General features: G+C 35.9%; 1 protein-coding gene and 1 pseudogene across 2 annotated transcripts in view; one reads left to right on the top strand and one right to left on the bottom strand.

Moving 5' to 3' along the window:
• CTDSPL2 (CTD small phosphatase like 2) overlaps positions 1-21,540 on the bottom strand; it is an 80,637-nt gene that overhangs the window by 42,807 nt on the left and 16,290 nt on the right. For both annotated transcript variants that reach the window (XM_028126653.2, XM_028126651.2), the window contains exon 2: positions 12,060-12,269. In XM_028126653.2, coding sequence (XP_027982454.1) covers positions 12,060-12,245 — 186 coding nt within the window. In that variant the 5' untranslated portion in view covers positions 12,246-12,269. The remainder of the gene's footprint in view (positions 1-12,059; positions 12,270-21,540) is intronic.
• LOC148163936 (protein JTB pseudogene) lies at positions 14,897-15,304 on the top strand (annotated as a pseudogene).

Here is a 21,540-nt window from a genome sequence, read left to right as displayed (position 1 = left end):
ATGTTGGGCTCTGCACTCAGCCATGAGATTCTTTCCCCTCCCTCTCCCTTCCCCTGCTCAGCTCGCTCACACACTCTCTCAAATAAATAAATGAATAAATACAAACTATCCTATTGAAAGTCAAACTCTCACTCTTTGCAGATGATATGATACTGTATGTGGAAAACCCAAAAGACTCCACCCCAAAACTGCTAGAACTCATACAGGAATTCAGTAAAGTAGCAGGATATAAAATCAATGCACAGAAATCAGTGGCATTCCTATACACCAACAACAAGACAGAAGAGAGACAAATCAAGGAGTCGATCCCATTTACAATTGCACCCAAAACCATTAGATACCTAGGAATAAACCTAACCAAAGAGGCAAAGGATCTGTACTCAGAAAACTATAAAATACTCATGAAAGAAATTGAAGAAGACACAAAGAAATGGAAAAACGTTCCATGCTCATGGATTGGGAGAATCAACATTGTGAAGATGTCAATGCTACCTAGAGCAATCTACACATTCAATGCAATCCCCATCAAATACCATCCACTTTTTTCAAAGAAATGGAACAAATAATCCTAAAATTTGTATGGAACCAGAAGAGACCCAGAATAGCCAGAGGAATACTGAAAAAGAAAAGCAAAGCTGGCGGCATCACAATTCCGGACTTCCAGCTCTATTACAAAGCTGTCATCATCAAGACAGTATGGTACTGGCACAAAAACAGACACATCGATCAATGGAACAGAATCGAGAGCCCAGAAATGGACCCTCAACTCTATGGTCAACTTATCTTTGACAAAGCAGGAAAGAATGTCCAATGGAAAAGAGACAGTCTCTTCAACAAATGGTGTTGGGAAAATTGGACAGCCACATGCAGAAGAATGAAACTGGACCATTTCCTTACACCACACACAAAAATAGACTCCAAATGGTTGAAAGACCTAAACGTGAGACAGGAGTCCATCCAAATCCTAAAGGAGAACACAGGTAGCAACCTTTTCGACCTTAGCCGCAGCAACTTCTTCCTAGAAACATCGCCAAAGGCACGGGAAGCCAGGACAAAAATGAACTATTGGGATTTCATCAAGATAAAAAGCTTTTGCACAGCAAAAGAAACAGTCCACAAAACCAAAAGACAACCGACAGAATGGGAGAAAATATTTGCAAATGACATATCAGATAAAGGGCTAGTATCCAAAATCTATAAAGAACTTATCAAACTCAACACCCAAAGAACAAATAATCCAATCAAGAAATGGGCAGAAGACATGAACAGACATTTCTCCAAAGAAGACATCCAAATGGCCAACAGGCACATGAAAAAGTGCTCAACATCGCTCGGCATCAGGGAAATCCAAATCAAAACCTCAATGAGATACCACCTCACACCCGTCAGAATGGCTAAAATTAACAAGTCAGGGAACGACAGATGTTGGCGGGGATGTGGAGAAAGGGGAACCCTCCTACACTGTTGGTGGGAAAGCAAGCTGGTGCAACCCCTCTGGAAAACAGTATGGAGGTTCCTCAAACAGTTGAAATTAGAGCTACCGTTCGATCCAGCAATTGCACTACTGGGTATTTACCACAAAGATACAAATGTAGGGACCCGAAGGGGTACGTGTACCCCAATGTTTATAGCAGCAATGTCCACCATAGCCAAACTGTGGAAAGAGCCAAGATGCCCATCGACAGATGAATGGATAAAGAAGATGTGGTATATATACACAATGGAATATTATGCAGCCATCAAAAGGAATGAGATCTTGCCATTTGCAACGACATGGATGGAACTGGAGGGTGTTATGCTGAGTGAAATAAGTCAATCAGAGAAAGACATGTATCACATGACCTCACTGGTATGAGGAATTCTTAATCTCAGGAAAGAAACTGAGTGTTGCTGGAGTGGTTGGGGGTGGGAGGGATGGGGTGGCTGGGTGATAGACATTGGGGAGGGTATGTGCTACGGTGAGCGCTGTGAATTGTGCAAGACTGTTGAATCACAGTTCTGTACTTCTGAAACAAATAACACAACATATTTTAAGAAAAAAGAAAAAGAAGAAGATAACAGGAGAGGAAGAAAAGGGGAGTATGTCAGAGGGGGAGACGAACCATGAGAGATGATGGACTCTGAAAAACAAACTGAGGGTTCTAGAGGGGAGGGGGGTAGGGGGATGGGTTAACCTGGTGATGGGTATTGAGGAGGGCACGTTCTGCATGGAGCACTGGGTGTTACGAACAAACAATGAATCATGGAACACTGCACCAAAAACTAATGATGTAATATATGGTGATTAACATAACAATAAAAAAATTTAAAAAAAGACATGAAGAAAAAATATAATAATAGTAATAAATATAATAATAAAATAAAATAAAAAAAAACTATCCTATTGAGATCACTGGGGATGTTCACAAATGTGATTTTTAGTAGTGAATAATTAAATATATCAACATGTCGAAGATCTACATAATTCAATGAACCAGTATCTTCTAAATAACCAGTGCACAGTGTTAGAAAATCATACACAGTACACATCATTCATTCCAGGTGCAAGACAGACTAACAAAAAGATCACTGCAGTGCTTTCAAATTCCATCTTGGAACAAGAACCTAAGAAACTACATTTGTCAAGTTTCGGTATAGTATCACTAGACTATCACAATAATTTAAAAAGGATATTAAAAACTCCTCCCTTTAACAAATACATGTGAGTATGGTTTTCTTTAAATGCTTCAGTAATAAACTATATATGAAGCCATCATTAAAAACATCTGCAAAATTATAAATAATGTCATGCTTCCCACTAATTTCCTTTTTGTTTTTAGGAAATAGTTAAAATGTTATCTGTATTAACATTTAGTGAGTTTATAATTCCAATTATGAATATTTTCAAAGTTCCTCAGTTTTAATATCTAATGAGATATATTTTGATAGATATAATCCATATAAAAAATGTTCTTCAGGGTTTCCAATAATGTGTAAGAAGGTAAAGGAGCCTGAGCAAAAAGTTTAAGAATCACTCAAGAGGGATTACTAATGAAATCACAAGAAAAAAGTTAAGAAGTCACCCCCCACAAATGGAGAAAAAATCTGAACTGTCAGTTCACAAAAGAAAATCCCTATATGGTCAATAAGCACATGAAAGGATAGTCAACCTCATTAATCATCAGGGAAATGCAAAATAAAAACACAATGAGGTAACCACCCCACCCCCGTAGAAAGACTAAAATTAAAAAGACTGAAAATACCAGATATTGCTGGGGATGTGGGCAACTGGAATTGCTGGATGGAATGTAAAATGGTACAGTCTGGAAAACAACTGGGCAGTTTCTTAAAAGTTAAACAGTCTTTCAACAAATGGTGCTAGGACCAATAGATACTATTAATATGTAAAAAAATACAGTTGGACCCTACCTCACACCGCCTACAAAAATTAATTCAAAATGGATGAAAGAGCTGAAAATAAGAACTACAACTGTAAAACTTGTAAGAAAAAAACTTAGAAGCTTATAAGAAAAAACTTCTAGAGAAAACTTAGGCCTAAAACTTTATCAAACCTTGATTCTGGCAATAGCTTCTTGGAGATGACACCAAAAATATATAAGCAACAACAACCAAAAACAAATTGAACTTGGTCAAACTTTAAAACTTTTGTGCTTCAAGGGGGTCTGAAAGAATGGGAGAGAAGATCTACAAATCACACATCGAAATAAAGGACTTGCATCTAAAAGAGAACTCTCAGAATTCAGTTATAAAAAGCCAAAACCCAATTTAAAATGGGCAAAGGATTTAAAAGACATTTCTCCAAAGAAGTTACAATGACCAACAAACTCATGAAAAGATGCTCAATTTCACTGGTCATTAGGAAAATGTATTATCAGAACCACAATAATATTGATACCATTTCACACTCACCAAGATGGCTAAAACTAAAAAGACAATAAATAAGTATTGTTGAGGACGTGGAGAAACTGGAACCCTCAACTTTGTTGGTGGGACTTTAATATGGTGCAACCATTTTGGAAAACAATCTTCAATTCCTTAAAAAGCTAAACACAGAATTATCATATCATCCTGTAATTCTCCTCAGAATATGCTCAAGATAAATGAAAATAGATTTCCACAAAAAACCTGGTATGTGAATGTTCACAGCAGTCATTTTCATAAGCGCCAAAATGTGGAAACAACCCAAATGTCCATCAACTGATAACATGGAGTATATCCACGCAATGGAATATTACTTCACAGTAAGAAGGAATGATGAAATGATATGTTAGAACAGAAATGCACATTGAAAACATGCTACGTGAAAGAAGCCAGACCTAAAAGACTATATGTTGTAGAATTCCATTTATATGAAATGTTCAGAATAGGCAAATCTATAGACAGAAAGTCAACTATTGGTTGCTCAGGGCAAGAGGGGAAGGGAGAGTGTATGGGTGACAGCCACTGAAGATGATTTAAGTGGTGTTAAACTGATTGTGGTAACAGTTGCAAAACTCTGCATATAGTAAAAGCTACTGAATTTATACCTTAAATGGGTGAGTTTTATGATTTGCTAATTATATGTCTCAATAAAGCTGCCACAAAAAAATAAACATGCATTTATTGTATGACCCAGCAATACCAATCTTAGTTATTTATCCAACTTTAATTTAAATATATGTCCACACATGGACTCAACACAGATATTCATAGCACCTTTATTCATGATAGCCAAAAAACATATTCAATCCAAATGGATAAACAAATTATGTTATGCAGTATACTCATACAATAGAATTCTGGGTGGAGGGGTGAATAAAGCAATGAATACATGCAGTAACAAAAGTGAGTTCAAAAGCTTTATACTGAGTGAAAGATGCAAGAAATGCTGTATGAGTACAATCATATGAGACTCTAGAAACATTTATGTAATCTGCAACAATAGTAGATTGATGGTTGTCTAGGGTAATGCCGTGAAATTGTCTGCAAAGACTGTAAGGGTACTTTTTGGGCATGAGTGTATAAATCTGTTAAATTCGTGACAATATATACCTTAAATAGGTGTGTTTTGTTGTGTATAATTATAACTCAAAAAGTTAATTTTTCAAGTCAATATAGGAGATAGAATGAAATTCTAAAAGATAACTAGTTTGCCAAAATGAAGGCAGGATAAGAAAAACCCAGCTAAACTAAACATGTCAATTTAAATATAAATACACAGGGTATATTTATACACGGGAGGAAAAGAACTATAATCATGAAAATGCTAGGAAAGTTATGTAGCTATATTAATATTAGGCAAAGTAAACCTCAAAGCAAATATCAGAGATAATGAGAGACATTTCACAGTGGTAACAAGAACAATTTATACTCATCACAAATGGGTATACACCTAAAAAGAGAACTTCAAAATACATAAAGAAAAAAACTGGCAGAACTGAAAGGCAAAGTCAGATAATAGTTGGAGATTTTAATTTCCCTCTCTTAGTAACTGATAAAACAAGTTTAAGATATAGAAGAATGAAATATCACCAACTTGATCTATTTAATAGTTACAGAATGCTGCACTAAATAATTCTAGAATATGCACATTTCTTCAAATACACACAGGACACTCACCAATAGACTGTATGCTAGAAAATATCAAAAAATACCAAAGAAATGAAATCATACAGAATATATTCCTAGACCAATGATATTAAATTATAAATCAACAATTAAAAGATATCTAAAAAATACCCAAATATCTGGAAATTAAATAACACATTTCTAAATAATCCATGAGTCAGAGAATAAATCACACATACCCACAAAAAAGGTAATAAAAATATAATCAGATGAGCACCAGGTGATATATATATGGAATTGCTGAATCACTGTATTGTATACCTGAAACTAATATAACCTGTATAGTAACTGAAATTAAAATAAAAACTTAAAAAATATATAATCAGAATGTGTGGGAAAAGAGTACGTTGAAATTCACACCTTTAAAACTTATACTGGGGGAGGGGAAGGTGTAATATCCATGATCTAAGCAAAGGGCTGGCGAACTACAATCCAGAAGCCAACTCCAGCAAGCTGTTTTTGTATGTCCAACAAGCTAGGAATGGGTTTTTTTGTTTTTGTTTTTAAAGATTTTACTTTTTTAAAGTAAGTTCTACACCCAGCACAGGGCTTGAACTCATGACCCCAGGACCAAGAGTCACATGCTCTACTGACTGAGCCAGGCAGGAGCTCCAGGAATGGTTTTTTATATTTGTAAATGGAAATGGAGGGGGAAGGGAGTAGGATCAAAAGAACAATGTTATTTGATGACATATGAAAATTATATGAAATTCAAATCCGTGTCCAAAGTTATGCTCATTCATTTATGTATTACCTGGAGAGCTGAGTAGTAGCTATAACACAATGTAGTCCACAAAGCCTAAAATACTTATCTGAAACAGTTACAGAAAAAGTTTACTGATCCCTGATCTAAGCTCCCACTTCCAGAAACTAAAAAAGTAAAAATAAATCAAACAGAAAGTGTAAGAAAACATTAAAAATAACAAGTAGAAATCAATTAAATAGAAAATGGAAAGAGAAAATTAACCAAGATAGATGTTGGTTCTTCGAAAGAGTAATGAAACTGACAAAGCTCTAGCAAGACAGATCAAAACAAAGATAAATAAATTACCCATATCTGGAATGAGAAGAGATACATTACAGAAGATCCATCAGACATTGATATTTATGTAAATATCACAAGACTTTACACCAAATAATTCAACAACTTGGATGAATGGACCAATTCCTTGAAAAACACATATGACCAAAACTGAAATAAGAAAGAGAAAAGCTAAACAGCCTCATATATATTACAGAAATCAAATTCATAATAAAAGCTATCTCACAAAGACTTACTACTTATTAAGGATAAAAAAATACTAAGCAATATAAGTTCTTTCAGAAATAAGCAGAGGGAACAATTCTTCACTTGCCTTATGATCCAAGCATAATCTTGATTCCAAAATCTGAAAATAGGACAAATCAAGGCAACTACGGACCAAAGCCCTCATGAACACAGATGCAAAAATCCCTTAAAAAAAAAACACAGTGAAGCAAATCCAGCAATACAAGTTTAGTTTTCCATTAAAAAATATTTCTGCACTACTCCACATTAAAAGAATAAAAGAAAATCTGAAGAACATTTCAAGAGATGGAGAAAAGTCTTTGACAAAACTCAACATGTTAACAATTTTTAGCAAACTAGGACTAAAAGAGAACTTCCTCAAACGAGTAATAGATAACTATGAAAACATTTAGTTAACATCATATCTAATGGTAAACAAACTCTTTTCCTCTAAGATCAGCAACAAGAGAAGGTGTTTCCTCTCACCCCTTCTAAGGAACACTGTACTAGAGGCCCTAACTAATGCAATAAGTAAAGAAAAAGAAATAAAAGATCTAGAGATCAGGAAAAAATAAGTAAAATTGTGGTTAACTGGTATATGTTATGATTATGTCTGTATAACCATCTAATCTGAACTTGTAATTTTTTTCATGCCATAATAAATGGTAAAGTACTTACTAATCTAGTCGTTAAAGAACACATCTAGAGAGAGTGACTTATATTAACTTTGGTAGGAAGGAAGAAAATTCCCAATAAAACCATGAAGCTTGGTAGTAAGTACAAAGGTCAGAGTTACAACAAAGTTTTCATCTAGCCATGTTTTTCAAACCAAGGGATACAACCCATCAGTGGATCATGAAATTAATTTAAAGTATTAAAATCACCTTTATTTTTTAAAAAAGATTTATTTATTTGAGAGAAAGAAAGAGAGTGAGTGAGCACACAGTGGGACAGGGAGAAGCAGACTTCCTGCTGAGCAGGGAGCCTGACGTGGGGCTTGATCCCAGGACCCTGGGATCATGACCTGAGCCGAAGGCAGATGCTTAACCGACTGAGCCACCCAGGCGCCCCCTAAAATCACCTTTAAAAGGAGAATAAGAAACAAAAGAAAAAGAAAAATCAAGACACATCAAATATATTAAGGGTGAGTTTTGTTTCACATGTATGAATATAGTATAAGATATATTTCTAAGGGTTATACTCAAAAGATCTTAAAACACGGATTTAATATAATAGGTAAGGGAGTGCCTGGGTGGCTCAGTTGGTTAAGCCTCCACCTTTGGCTTGGGTCATGATCTCAGCATCCTGGGATTTAGCCCTGCATTGGGCTCCTCACTCAGTGGGGAGTCTGCTTCTTCCTCTCCCCCCACCCCCCGCTCATACTCGCTCACTCTCTCACTCACTCTCTCTCTCTCTCTCTCAAATAAACTTTAAAAAAATATAATAAGGATTTTATTATTTCAACAGAATTATAACCATATGCAAACTGATGACCTAACAAAAAGAGCGTTAACAGTATTTAGGTAAGAACAGAGGAAAAGATCATTTTGTTATGGGAAAACTCTAGTAACCACCTATTTGGAAAGGTGTAGGAGATTTCTGATATAAAGCAAATACATTTTAGCTGTGAGGTTTTCACTTCAAATATCTATCAGAAATCTCATTATGCTAGGGCACCTGGGTGGCATAGTCAGTTAAGTGTCTGACTCTTGGTTTTGTTCAGGTCGTGATCTCGGGGTCATGAGATTGAGCCCCCCATCAGGCTCCAAGCTCAGCATGGAGTCTGCTCGAGTTTCTCTCTTCCTCTCCCTCTGTCCCTCCCACTTGTTCTCTTTCTCTCAGATAAATAAATCTTAAAAAAAAAAGAAAGAGAAAGAAATTTCATTATACTAAAAGCAGAAAGACTGCATGTCAACAATTCTTGAGTGCTCTTGCTGACAATTTCATAATTCTGAAATCAGAGAAGTGGTAAACATTTGAATCATAAAATCATGATCCTGGAGTCCTGGGATCGAGTCTCGCATCGGGCTCCCTGCTCAGCAGGGAGTGTGCTTCTCCCTCTGACCCTCCCCCCTCTCGTGCTCTATCTCATTCTCTCTCTCAAATAAATAAATAAAATCTTAAAAAAAAAGTCTGGATTTGAAAGAGATCAGAAATTTCATTCACCCTGTTAAGGGCTAAATCTGTGTCGTGCCCGCCCCCCCATTCCCAAAGTCATTTGTTGAAGCCCTAACTAACCCACAGAATATAACCATATTTAGAAATGCGGCTTTTAAGCAGTAATTAAGTTCAAATGGGGTCATTAGGGTAGGCCCTAATCCTGTTATGAGTGGCGTCCTTACAAGAGATTACAACACAGACAACACAAAGGACTGAGGGGCAACTATGGGAGGACACAGCAAGAAGGCAGCCACCCAAGTCAAGGACAGAGGCCTCAGAAAAAAATCAACCTGTTTGTCACCCTGATCCTGGATTTCTAGCTTCTGGACTGTAAAAAAATTTGTTGTTTAAGCCACCCAGTCTTTGGTACTTTCTTATGGCAGCCCTAGCAAACTAATACACACGCTTATGTTCATAAATTAACAACCTATGTTTGGTTTACCTAACTACTCTCATGGCTAATTTATACAAAATTAAGACCAGAATACAAATTAAAACTTGTTAGCAATATAAAAATATAAAAATGGGTCAGTAATGGTAAAATGGCAAGCACCAACAGCCACTGATCCTAGAAATCATAATAGTAACAGAAGAGCAAAAAAGTAGGGGGATACGAGGAGAGCAAGTTTCAGAAAGTCAGACTCCTGAAACAGGCATGAAAGCAATGTCAGATACCTTAGAAAGGATTACAGCTCAAAAGAGAAAGCAAGAAGGTTTGTCTAAAAAGTTCAATTCTAGCCACATAACTTTAAAAGTCCAAAAGCAGACAAAAAGGAATGGTACCAAAGAAACAAAAAAGGCAGCACAGGAAGTTATCTAACTGACTTGGTTTTAAAAAAGGACACTTGTAGAGATAAGAAATGTAGTTTATCATCTAGTCAGACTAAAGGAGATGAAGATATATGCAAAAAGTACTAAGGGGGAAAACTTCCTATAAAAAGAATAAGCTTCAGGAAGCTTTGAAACGATGATAGAATATAAATAAGATGACAAAGTGGGAAGGTAGTATAAAAGATTCAACTCTTATTTGCTTTCATCAAGAAGAATTTTCAACCCTTACACAAGACAGGTGATGCTATTAAGACATTATCTAGCTACTCTGAGACAAAATGGTATAGGAGAAAGAGCACCGGTATCAGAGTCAAATGTAACTTGGGTTTAAATCTCAGCATCGTCTTTATTGTAGAGGCAATAGTGCATAGTGGTTTAGAAGTGTAGGCTCTGAAGCCAGGCAATCTGGGTTCCAATTCCAGTGTTGCCACTTAAAGCTAAATAACCCTACACAAGTTATTTAACCTTCCTTGCCTTAGTTTCCTTATCTGTAATACAGAGATGATAGAACCTACTTCATATGGTCATACTGCTTAAAGAAGTTATTACACTTAAAGCACTGAGAACAGTGTATGACACATACTAATAGCTCAATAACTGATAGTAATTACTGTTGCATTTGTTCTTTATTGTTCATTTTTATCCTGGACATTAATTACAATTACTGTTGTTATTGACATGTGCAAGTTACCGAAATTCACTAAGCCTAAATTTTTCTCTTCTATAAACTATCAAAAGATAGATATATGAATTAAGGAGATACAAGGTATAAAGCACCTAATAAATATACTCAATAAACATTACCTGCCAACCCCTACCCACATTTTGAAAAAGACAACACTGTACTTAAGATACTGAACATAAGCAAGCATTGTATAGATTCTCAATACTACTTCAGGATATATTATCAAAGAGATGATTTAATGACAATGAGATAAGAAATAACAATTAGAAGCCAGTATAAGCTCAGTAGGAATAATACATGACAAGATCATCATTTAATTTACTTCTAACATAGGGTTAGTAAACTGGGGGCGGGGGGGGGAACAGTATACCTTGATTTTAGCAAGACATTCCAATACTAATTTTCATAATAACCTTATAGAATACAATAAAAAAAATCTGGATGATTAACAGTACAATTAAATGAATTTGAAGCTGCAGGAAAACTCTTGCCCCCCAAAATTACTGAATAAGACATTAGTGTGCAAACAGGTTTTTAGTAGCCCTATTTTATTTAACATCTTTAAGCAGACTAATGAAAAATGCAAGATTTTGGTTTAAAAAAAAATAGACAGAAATTTGACAGAAATTTCCATAGGAAAACCCTGAATGTGTAGTTGACATGGGCAAAAATCTGCTAACCAACAAAGATAGATCTTACTGCTAAAGGAGAAAAAAAATCATCATATGTTATGCAATGGTGCCACATTAACAGAAGAATGTCTAGATCAAAAGAATATGAACAGAAGTCAGAAGACACAGGAAAAACCTATCAAATTTCCTTTTTTTAACCAAAATCTTGTATTTTTCCTTAATGTCTACATTAAATACATACAATGAATGACAACTATTTATAGAGTACGTTAAAATTTCTCAAACTGCTTTTTCTATTTGCCATCTAATGTAAAAACAGCTCTGAGACAGATAAAGCAGTTAGAATTAGTCCCATTTTACTGTCTTCTTGAGGTTCAGAGGGGTAAATGAGTTTCCTCAGATCAAGTTGATCCAAAGTACAAATGTGGAGCATGTAACTCCTAGTCAGTGTCCATTTTTGCTTTAATAACTTTTTTCTCTTTAATAAAGTAATACATTCATTATAAAGTGTTAGAATTCAGACAGAAAAATCATCTCCCTAATCAGACACTATATTAATATTAACAAGAAAATTTACCTTTTCTCTGAAATGAAAAAAAATGGAAGTGAGAGAAACAATTCACATAAAATAAGGAAAAATTTCTTTTACTTTTCATAATACTATGCTAAAAAAAAGGAGGATAAATGGATCAGTTAATAGAATAAATTTCCTTGAATGGCCATTAAATATTTTTCATGTTATTAACTCTTAAAATAACACTAAAATGTAAACATTCCCTTAATCTACTAGCAATATTAGATTTCTCATCTTTGCATGCTTAAAGAAAACCACCTAAACTTTAATTTTAATAATGTAAGTACAAGGTAAAACCATTACCTTGGGTGTGCTTCCTTTAATGAATTTTTTAATTGAAGACAACAAGCCGGTTTCATTTTTCGGTGTTTTTTCTCCCCCTGAAGGCAGGCTATCATCAACCTCTGAATATTTCCTCTTTGCTCTAGCAGTACGTTGTGTTTGGATTTGATTTGATTGCTGAGAAGCTTTCCGTGTTCTCAGCCTCATCTTTTATGAGTGCCACATATAAAACTATAAGAGAAAAATAACAAGGGTTATTACAATTAAACCTAGCATACCAAATGTGCCCAGCTTATATAAGAAAAGTCTCTTGGTCCAAGTCTCTAAGGGATTACAATAAGAAACCAACATTTTAAGCAAAAGGTTGCTTTGAACTTTTACACATTATCCCAAGTAACCTTCCCACCAACTTCTAAAATATCACACCCTATGATCTAATAAAAATATGAGTAACACCAGGGTGCCTGGGTGACTCAGTCTTAAAAGGTAAGCGTCCAACTCTTGATTTTGGCGCAGGTCATGATCTCAGGGTTGTGAGATCAAGCCCCGTGTCAGGCTCCAGTGCTGGGTATGGAGCCTGCTTAAGATTCTCTTTCTCGGGCGCCTGGGTGGCTCAGTTGGTTAAACCGCTGCCTTCAGCTCAGGTCATGATCCCAGCGTCCTGGGATCGAGCCCCACATCGGACTCCCTGCTCATGCAGGAAGCCTGCTTCTCCCTCTGCCTGCCGCTCCCCCTGCTTGTGGGGAGATCCCTCTCTCTCTCTCTCTCTCTCTCTCTCTCTCTCTCTCAATCTCTCTCTCTCTCGCTATCTCTCTCTGTGTGTCAAATAAATAAATAAAATCTTTAAAAAAAAGACTCTCTTTCTCCCTCTCCAAAAAAGAGTACACCAAAAAGAATGTGCACACTCTTTTCATAGCACTATGCTGCCTCCACCCATGCTGACCATTATCATTCATTTAATCATTCATTCAACAAGTATTTATTGAGCACTTAACCACATTCAAGGCACTGGGCTAGGCTGAGCACCTAGTAAATAGTAAACAACATATGGAAAGTTTTTTCCACAATGTAGTGGAAAAACCCTCAATGAACGAATTAATTACATGAGCATGATTCTAATGATCAACAATCATACAAGTTTACGAAGAGCAGCTGGATCATTTAATTTATAAGATAATTCAATCCTACTACACATAATGATACTTTAAAAGTTGAATTCCCATTAGAAAATATGAGGCAATCTACTTGGAACTCTCTCACTTTATGGATGAGAAAATTAATGGCTGGCAAAACTGTACCAAGACATAGAAGTGATTAAGTACATACCCTAAATTAGAATCTGAAGTAGAATATAAAAATTACCAAACTAAGAATTAAGAAATGTGAATCATAGCTAAACTATAGTCACTTGTTTTTTTCACCTGTATAAAGAATACATTCATCTTACCATCCTGAGTCTCAAAATGAAAAAGGAATTAGAAAAGGCTATAAAAAGTGCAGAGAACAACGCTACTCACAACAGTGAATGCATTCACAGAAAAGTCTAACTCCATTTAAGCATTCTAAACTCCTAAAGATGCAAAAATTCCTGGCAAAGGATAGGGTCTTCACCGACCAATTAAGAAGCTTAAGATATTGTGTCTTTACTAATTCAACGTAACAGTCACAGAAAAAAAGTTAGAAACTTTTAGAAAGTTACATATATATATATATATATACATATACATACATATATATATATATATATATATAAAATCTACTCCAACAAAAACCCCCAAACTCAAATGATTCACTAGAGGAGTCCCTAAATATCTTTACAAACAACTATTTCTTTCCTAGCAGCAAATGGTGCTCAGTTTATGCTGCCATACCAAAATAAAAAATACTGCCTTTTCTCCTAAAGAGTCCATGTAACTTCAAAAGTGATTTATCATTCAAGGCATGTATTATTTACTTTAAAACCCTATTTAGAGTGCATAAATGATGTCTTAATTCCTCAGTTATTGAGTACAGCACGCCTTAGAAAAATTCCCATATAGAAAATGCAAGGGGGAATTTCTCAAAACTATTTTTAATCAATTTCAGTAATTTTTTTAAGTTTTATCAAAAATACCCAATAATTAATCTATCTTAAGCCCAGAATCATTAAATGGAAATTATAAAACCTTAAGAAATAAGACATTGATGTAAACTAGGTCTTAAAAGACTAAAGGCACATAGGTAAGTCCAGTCTTACAAAGTTTGGTTGATTAAAATTTAAATACTTATGGTCACCTGCTACTAGAATGTTAAGGATGAAAACTATAACCTCTGCCCATGAGAATCAAAAAGTCTGGCAGGTAAGTATACATATCATAGTGTATATATAAAATGCTAGATCACTCCGCATGAAAAGAGTGAAAACCTTTCTGGGAAAGCTTAGGAGAAAGGTCCTTTAAACTCAAAGACAAACAGTGGGCATTTACTGGAAAGAAAGACAAGAGCATTCAAAAGAAGGAGCTGAAAAGTAGGTTTTTCTCCATTCCAATAGTGAATTATAAAAGGTGTACTTGATAGGTCTAAAAGGGCTCCGGGAGGCAAAATGCCACCACAGGGACAGCCCCAGAGGTGATGCAGTACCAGAGTGTACGCCTTTACCGAGGGCCACGAGAGTGCAAACAAGTGAGCTCATAGCTCAATCCAACAAATGCGTGTTGGCTTTTCTCGCCACGGCCATGGGGATGTGCCAGTAAAGCCTTTGCCCTGATAGGCAATTCAACATTTCACAGCCCTGATCTGGAACCTCCCAGAGGGCTACAGAGGTCCGAGGCCAGTCAAGCAGGTCCCTCAGTCTGGAGAGGTGTGACACTGAGCACTCCATGCCTACGGGTGCAGCCTCCCAGCGCAGCCACTTCTGCGGGTTGCTCTGCGCTCTCACCTTAAAGCTCTGCCAAGCAGAGGCCCTTGTGCGGGCAGAGAAGCTGTCAGTGAGCACCGTGCTGGCTGGTGAAGAGTTTGTGGTGGCAGAAGAATGTGCTCCGTGTTCTAATTTCCAGGCTAAAACCACCCAAGTGTGGTTCCACAGGGTATGTGGAGAAAATCACACGCAGCTCATCTAAGGAGAATGAATTCAAAAGCCGCCGCTCAGCTCTGACTGAACAACACTTACTATGGAAATCTGAAGGGGCCGTCGTGGGTGTGGCCTTGGTCTTGCTTGCCTTGTTCATCAGTGACAGCAGGACAGAAAAGCTCTGGAAAAAGTCCAGGAGCAAATCAACTCTATATAGCTACCTTCTACTCTTTGATAGTGGTCTTAGGGATTGTACCTCAGACAAAGACAGTAGAATGAATGGATTTGTGCCCCTAATTCTTGGGAACTTGTAGTGGCATTTCCTCCTCCATCTCATCTAGATCATTAACAAGCAAAATATAGAATAGCTCCCTTCCCTGTTATAATTTGGTTTACCACAGGAAGTTATAGTGGCAGAAACAGGATAGCAACTTTATGCTCCAGTTTACCAACTACCTATCTTCCCCTTCTTCTGCTACTTATTTAAAACTTTCAGGATGTAATTTCAGCAAAGAAGTTTATTTCTCAACCAAAATCTGTTTCCCCTCAAACCTAATGCCCAAAAAATAAAAAAAATTTAAAAATTGCAGATGGATTAAAAAAAAAAGGTCTATAAAGGCTGGAGCAGTCAAGTCCTCATGAACTTTCAAAACAGACTACTCACAGAAGAGATGAAGAAAACATGTACTTTTCAATTTCTCATGGAATACTTACCAAGACAGACCATATGCAGAAATGTAAAACATCAAGATAAAGACTAAAATCTTACAAGGTATGTTCTCTGACCACAATTATAAATAAAAAAAAAAATCTTAAAAAGTACCAAATATTTGAAAATTTTAAAATATATTTATAAATAAACCATGAGTCAAAAAGAAAGAAAGAAAAACAAAACAAAACAAAACCACAATGGAAATACAAAATATTTTGGACTAAAAATAACAAAAACAGCAGCACATCAAAAAGTGTGGGATGTAATAAGCAACACTCAGAGGGAAATTATAAAAATATATGCACCTCACACCAGAGTCTCAAAATATATGAAGTAAAAACTGCCAAACAAAAGTGAAAACCAGACAGTCTGACAATAATAGCTGGATATTTCAATACCCCATTTTCAATAATGAACAGAACATCTAGACCAAAAAATCAATACGGAAATCAAAGTCATGAACAATTCTCTCCACCTAAGAGACACATAATGGAACATTCCACTCAACAACAGCAGAATCTATAATATAGTCCAGGACAGACTGCATGTTAGGACACAAAACAAATCTCAATAAACTTAAAAGGACTGAGATCATACAAGTATATGGTATCCATACACTCGAATAAAATTAGAAATCACAAAGAAAGAAACTTGAGTAATTAACAAATACATAGAAATTAAACAACAAACTCTTAGATATGTAAGCAGTGTATCAAAGAAGAAATCACAGGGGAATTAGAAAATACTTCAGGATGAAACCAAACAAAATCGCAACATACAAAAACTTATGAGATGCTCCCAAAACAGTGCTCAGAGGGCAATTTATGTAAACGCTTATATTAGGAAAAGACCTCAACTCAATAATAAAGCTTTTCACCATAAGAAACTATAAAGAGAAAAACATACTAAATCTAAAGGAAGCAGAAATAAGTCAAATAGATGATTTAAAACGCAAAACAAAAAGAAATTAATGAAGCCAAAAATTTGTTCTTTGAAAAGATCAACAAAATTGGCACACCTTAAATTAGACTAGCCAAGAAAAAAAAAAGAAGCCTCAACCTATCAAAGTCAGGAGTGAAAGATGTGTCATTAATACCAACCCTACAGAAATAAAAACAATTTTAAGGTGCGGAACCTGGGTGGCTCAGTTGTTAAGCGTCTGCCTTCGGCTCAGGTCATGATCCTGGGATCGAGCCCCATATCGGGCTCCCTGCTCCACGGGAAGCCTGCTTCTCCCTCTCTCACTCCCCCTGCTTGTATTCCCTCTCTCGCTGTGTCTCTGTCAAATAAATAAATAAAATCTTAAAAAAAACCACACACAATTTTAAGGGACACCAACAAATTAGATAACCTAGATGAAATGGATTAATTTCTATAAAGACACAAGTAAAATGTGCTCAAGAAAAAAAAATCCAAAAGCCTCATAATAAGCAGAGACTGAATTAGTGATGGTAATTTCTTTAAAAACTTCCCGGGGGAGCCTGGCTGGCATGCAACTCTTGATCGCTGGGTTGTGAGTTCAAGCCCCACTTTGGGTATAGAAAATACTTAAAAATAAAATCTTGGGGGGGGGGAATTTCACACAAGGCAAAGTCCAGAACCAGATGGCTTAACTGGTGAATTTTAACAAATGTTTAAAGAATTAACACCAATCCTTCTCAAACTCTTCCAAAAAATTGAGGAACACCTCCCAACTCAATCTCTGAGGTCAGCATTACTCTGATAGTAAAGTCAAACAAAGACACTAGAAGAAAAGAAAAACTACTAGTCAATATCCCTTAGGTGCACAGATGCAAATATACTCAACAAAATACTAACAAACCAAATCCAAAAGCTTTAAAAAAAAAAAAAAACCCTTTTTTCTTCATCTTATCAATTTTATTTATTTACTTATTTAATTTTAAAGATTTTATTTGTTTATTTGTCAGAGAGAATGAGAGAGCACCAGCAGGGTAAGAGGCAGGCAGAGGGAGAAGCAGGCTCCCCGCTGAGCAAGGAGCCCGATGAGGGACTCGATCCCAGGACCCTGGGTTCATGACCCACGCTGAAGGCAGATGTTTAACTGACTGAGCCACCCAGGCATCCCTCCAGGAGCTTTATAAAAGGAATACATATCATGACCAAAGCGGGTTTTATCCCAGGATGCAAGGCTGGTTTAACATATGAAAAATCAATCAATATAATACACCCTATTAAAAAAATAAAGGAAAAATTCCATATGATCATCTCAAAAGATGTGGGGGTAAAAAAAGAAAGCATTTGACCAAGCCCAACACTTTTTCAAAATAAAAATACTAAAAAAAAAAAAAAAAACGGCAATAGAAGAGAACTTCTTAAACCTGAGAAAAGGCATCTACAAAAACCTCATAGCTAACATCATACTGCATAATGAAAACTACACACTTTCCTCCTAAGGTCAAGAATAAGACAAGGTTGTCTACTCTCACCACTTTTATTCAACATTTTACTGGAGCTTCATGCATGGAATTAGAAAGACAAATAAAAAGAAATAAAAGAAATTCACATTAGAAAGGAAAAAGTACAGCTATATCCAGAGGATATGATATTGTATGAAGAATAACCACAAAAGCAGAAACCACAAAAGCAAAAACTAGGTAACTAGACTTCATAAAAATTAAAAAGACCTGAAAAGACACTTCATAAAAGCTAGATGATTGTCCATAAGCATATGAAATGATGCTTAATATAATTCACCATCAGAAGTGCAAGTTGAAATTAAAATAGCAGACTAATCCACATCTACTTGAAAGGCAAAAATTAAATGGTAGCAAAGATGTGGAACAAACATTCTCATATTCTCCTGGTGGGAATGTTAGGTTTTTGGTAAATTTCTATTCAACAACACTTCACCCCTTGATCCAATATTTTTTAACTTCTAAGTTTTTATCTAAGAGAAATGTAAACATGTCCACAGCATACTTTTACAAAAATGTTCCTGTCAGGCTTTATTTACAATAGCCCCAAACTGGAAACGGACAGAAAAATGAATATTGTGGTGTTTTCATACAGTGGAGTAATAATCAGAAACAGAAAACAACTATTATTATCATCAACAAAATGAAAGAATCTCTGACATTATGCTGAGCAATGGCAGACACAAAAGAATACATATTTGATGACACCATTAAAGAGAAATTCTATCAGAGGCAAATAATCTAAGGAGAAACAAATTAGAATAGAAGCTGTCTTGGGGAAAAGAAATGACATATATGTGATGGAGTGTGGATCTATTGGTCAAAATTTATAGCTAAAATCTATGTGTTTCAAAGTATGTAAATTTTACCAAAATAAACACCTGCAAAAAGTTTTTATGAATACCAACTAGGTAGCAGGAAGTTGGGAGTGGGTGGCGCTATAGATCCAAAAGACAGACAAAATGTTAATTAAGTACTCAAACCAAGTGAAGGTCATATGGGGCTTCATAATACCATTGTTCACTTTGTGCATATGTTTGATATTTTCCATTCAAAAACAACAGCAACAACAAAAACACTACCAGAGCTACCAACAGGATTCAACACTGAGAAGAAATTGAATTAAGTCAAAATAGGGTAGGACAGGATCAAATGAGAAAAGCAAAGAGAACCTCTAGAAAAAAGGAGGCAGAGGAACATAAACTAAGCAATCTCAAGAGAGCAATACTCCATATTTTTGAACACAGAAAATAACAGAAAGTTCCATTTAAGTCAAAAACTGTCTTCAACCAAACCTCCTCCTAAAAGTTCAGGAAAACAAATTTCACATTAAAAAGTAACAGATATTAGATCAGAGCCCATACAGTCATAAGAAAAAAAAGAGAAACAAAAAGAGAGACAGAGACAGAGAGCGCATGTGCAGAATAAAACCCCTAACTTTTTGGGGTGCCTGGCTGGTTCAGCTGGTAGAGTATGTGACTCTTGATCCTTGGGTCATGAGTTCAAGCCCCACAGTGGATGTGGAGCCTACTTTAAAAATAAATAAATAAAATATTAAAAAATATTTTTTTAAACCCCTAACTTTCTACAGACAGTAAGACTGCAAAAGATAAGTCCATAAAAACAGATCACAACTACACACTATTTCCAAGCAAGCTTAAAGACTCTGATACTAAACCATTTAACCAGGATTTGAAGAGAGGGAAATGAAGTGAAAGAACACAGAAAAAAATTAAAAAAAATCATTTCAGAAATAGACAAAAAAGAAGGAACAAAAAATTAAATGAACAGGGCGCCTGGGTGGCTCAGTAGTTAAGCGTCTGCCTTCAGCTCAGGTCATGATCCCAGGTTCCTGGGATCGAGTCCCACATGGGGCTCCCTGCTCCGCGGGAAGCCTGCTTCTCCCTCTCCCACTCCCCCTGCTTGTGTTCTTGCTCTCGCTATCTCTCTCTGTCAAATAAATAAAATCTTTAAAAAAAAAATTAAATGAAAAGAACAAAGAAGGAATATTTTCACACATTACAGAAGATTCAAGGGGTGCCTGGCTGGCTCAGTCGGTGGAGCATGCAACTCTTGATCTCAGGGCTGTGAGTTCAAGACCCATGTTGGGTGAAGAGATTACTTAAAAAAAAGATTCAAGAGAAACTGGTAAATACTGAAAATAGATCAGATACCCAAAAACAAGAGAACTTTCCAGAAAGAGAAAAAGTTTGAAACCACTGTATTGAAAGAAACAGACCTGAGAATAGCAAATGTGACAAAATAGTCTGGTATGAATTACTAGACCGTTACTGAACTTTAAAGAAGGAAAAATCCTTTGTGCATCTAAGCCAGATGTAGGCAAACTTTTTCTTATAAAACACAGTAAATATTTTAGGCTTGCAGACCACAGGGTGAAAGTTAAATGAAATTCAACTATCAGTGTCTAGACCATGCTCATTGGTTTCAATACTGTCTATGGCACTGTATAGCAAAAGCATCCAAAAACAGTACGTAAGTGAATGAACATGGCTACTGCGTACACTAAAACTGTGTTTACAAACACAGGCAGTCAGCCCATCTGCAGCAGTTTGCAGAACCTGAATGTAGGCATGCACTAAGTGACTTTATAATGGAAAAAAACATTAGACTATTCTAAATTTTTCAATCACAACACTTTAAGCCACACAAAAAATGGAGTAACATTTAATATCTTTTTAAATTTTGTTTTAAAGATTTTATTTATTTATTTGACAGAGACACAGCAAGAGGGAACACAAGCAGGGGGAGTAGGAGAGGGAGAAGCAGGCTTCCCACTGAGCAGGGAGCCCGATGTGGGGCTCGATCCCAGGACCCTGAGATCATGACCCGAGCCGAAGGCAGACGCTTAACGACTGAGCCACCCAGGCACCCCTAGAGTAACATATTTAAAATAATCAAGAAAAGAACATGTAAACCCAGGATTTTATATCCAACAAAAATAACAAGAATAATGGCCACAAACTATTATCAATGAGCAAAAACTCTAAAAATACTGTGCCTTTGGAGCCCTTGCCAAAAAATCAAACAGAGCACATGAAAAAACCAAACTGACTACAGATATTGCATAAGAACAAATGGTGAGTATCAGACATACAACATGTAGTTACTCATACAGCAAAAATAAAATGAAGGTTGAAAGGGAGAGAGTATAGCACGTATATTCTCTAACAATATAAATATATTTAACTATTTAAAGGTGAGGAATGAATAGGAAGAACACAGCAAAAAGTGTATATATGGCTTCAATAATCATATGTATGATAACAGCACTGGCATTGCTATTGT

This window comes from Eumetopias jubatus, unplaced genomic scaffold, assembly GCF_037043125.1.
Source record: "Eumetopias jubatus isolate StellerSeaLion01/CBP00866 unplaced genomic scaffold, mEumJub1_p1.0 scaffold_7, whole genome shotgun sequence".
In the NCBI taxonomy this organism is placed as follows: domain Eukaryota; kingdom Metazoa; phylum Chordata; class Mammalia; order Carnivora; family Otariidae; genus Eumetopias; species Eumetopias jubatus.
Note: the sequence above shows the minus strand (reverse complement) of the source record. Positions and strands in the feature narration are given on the sequence as shown.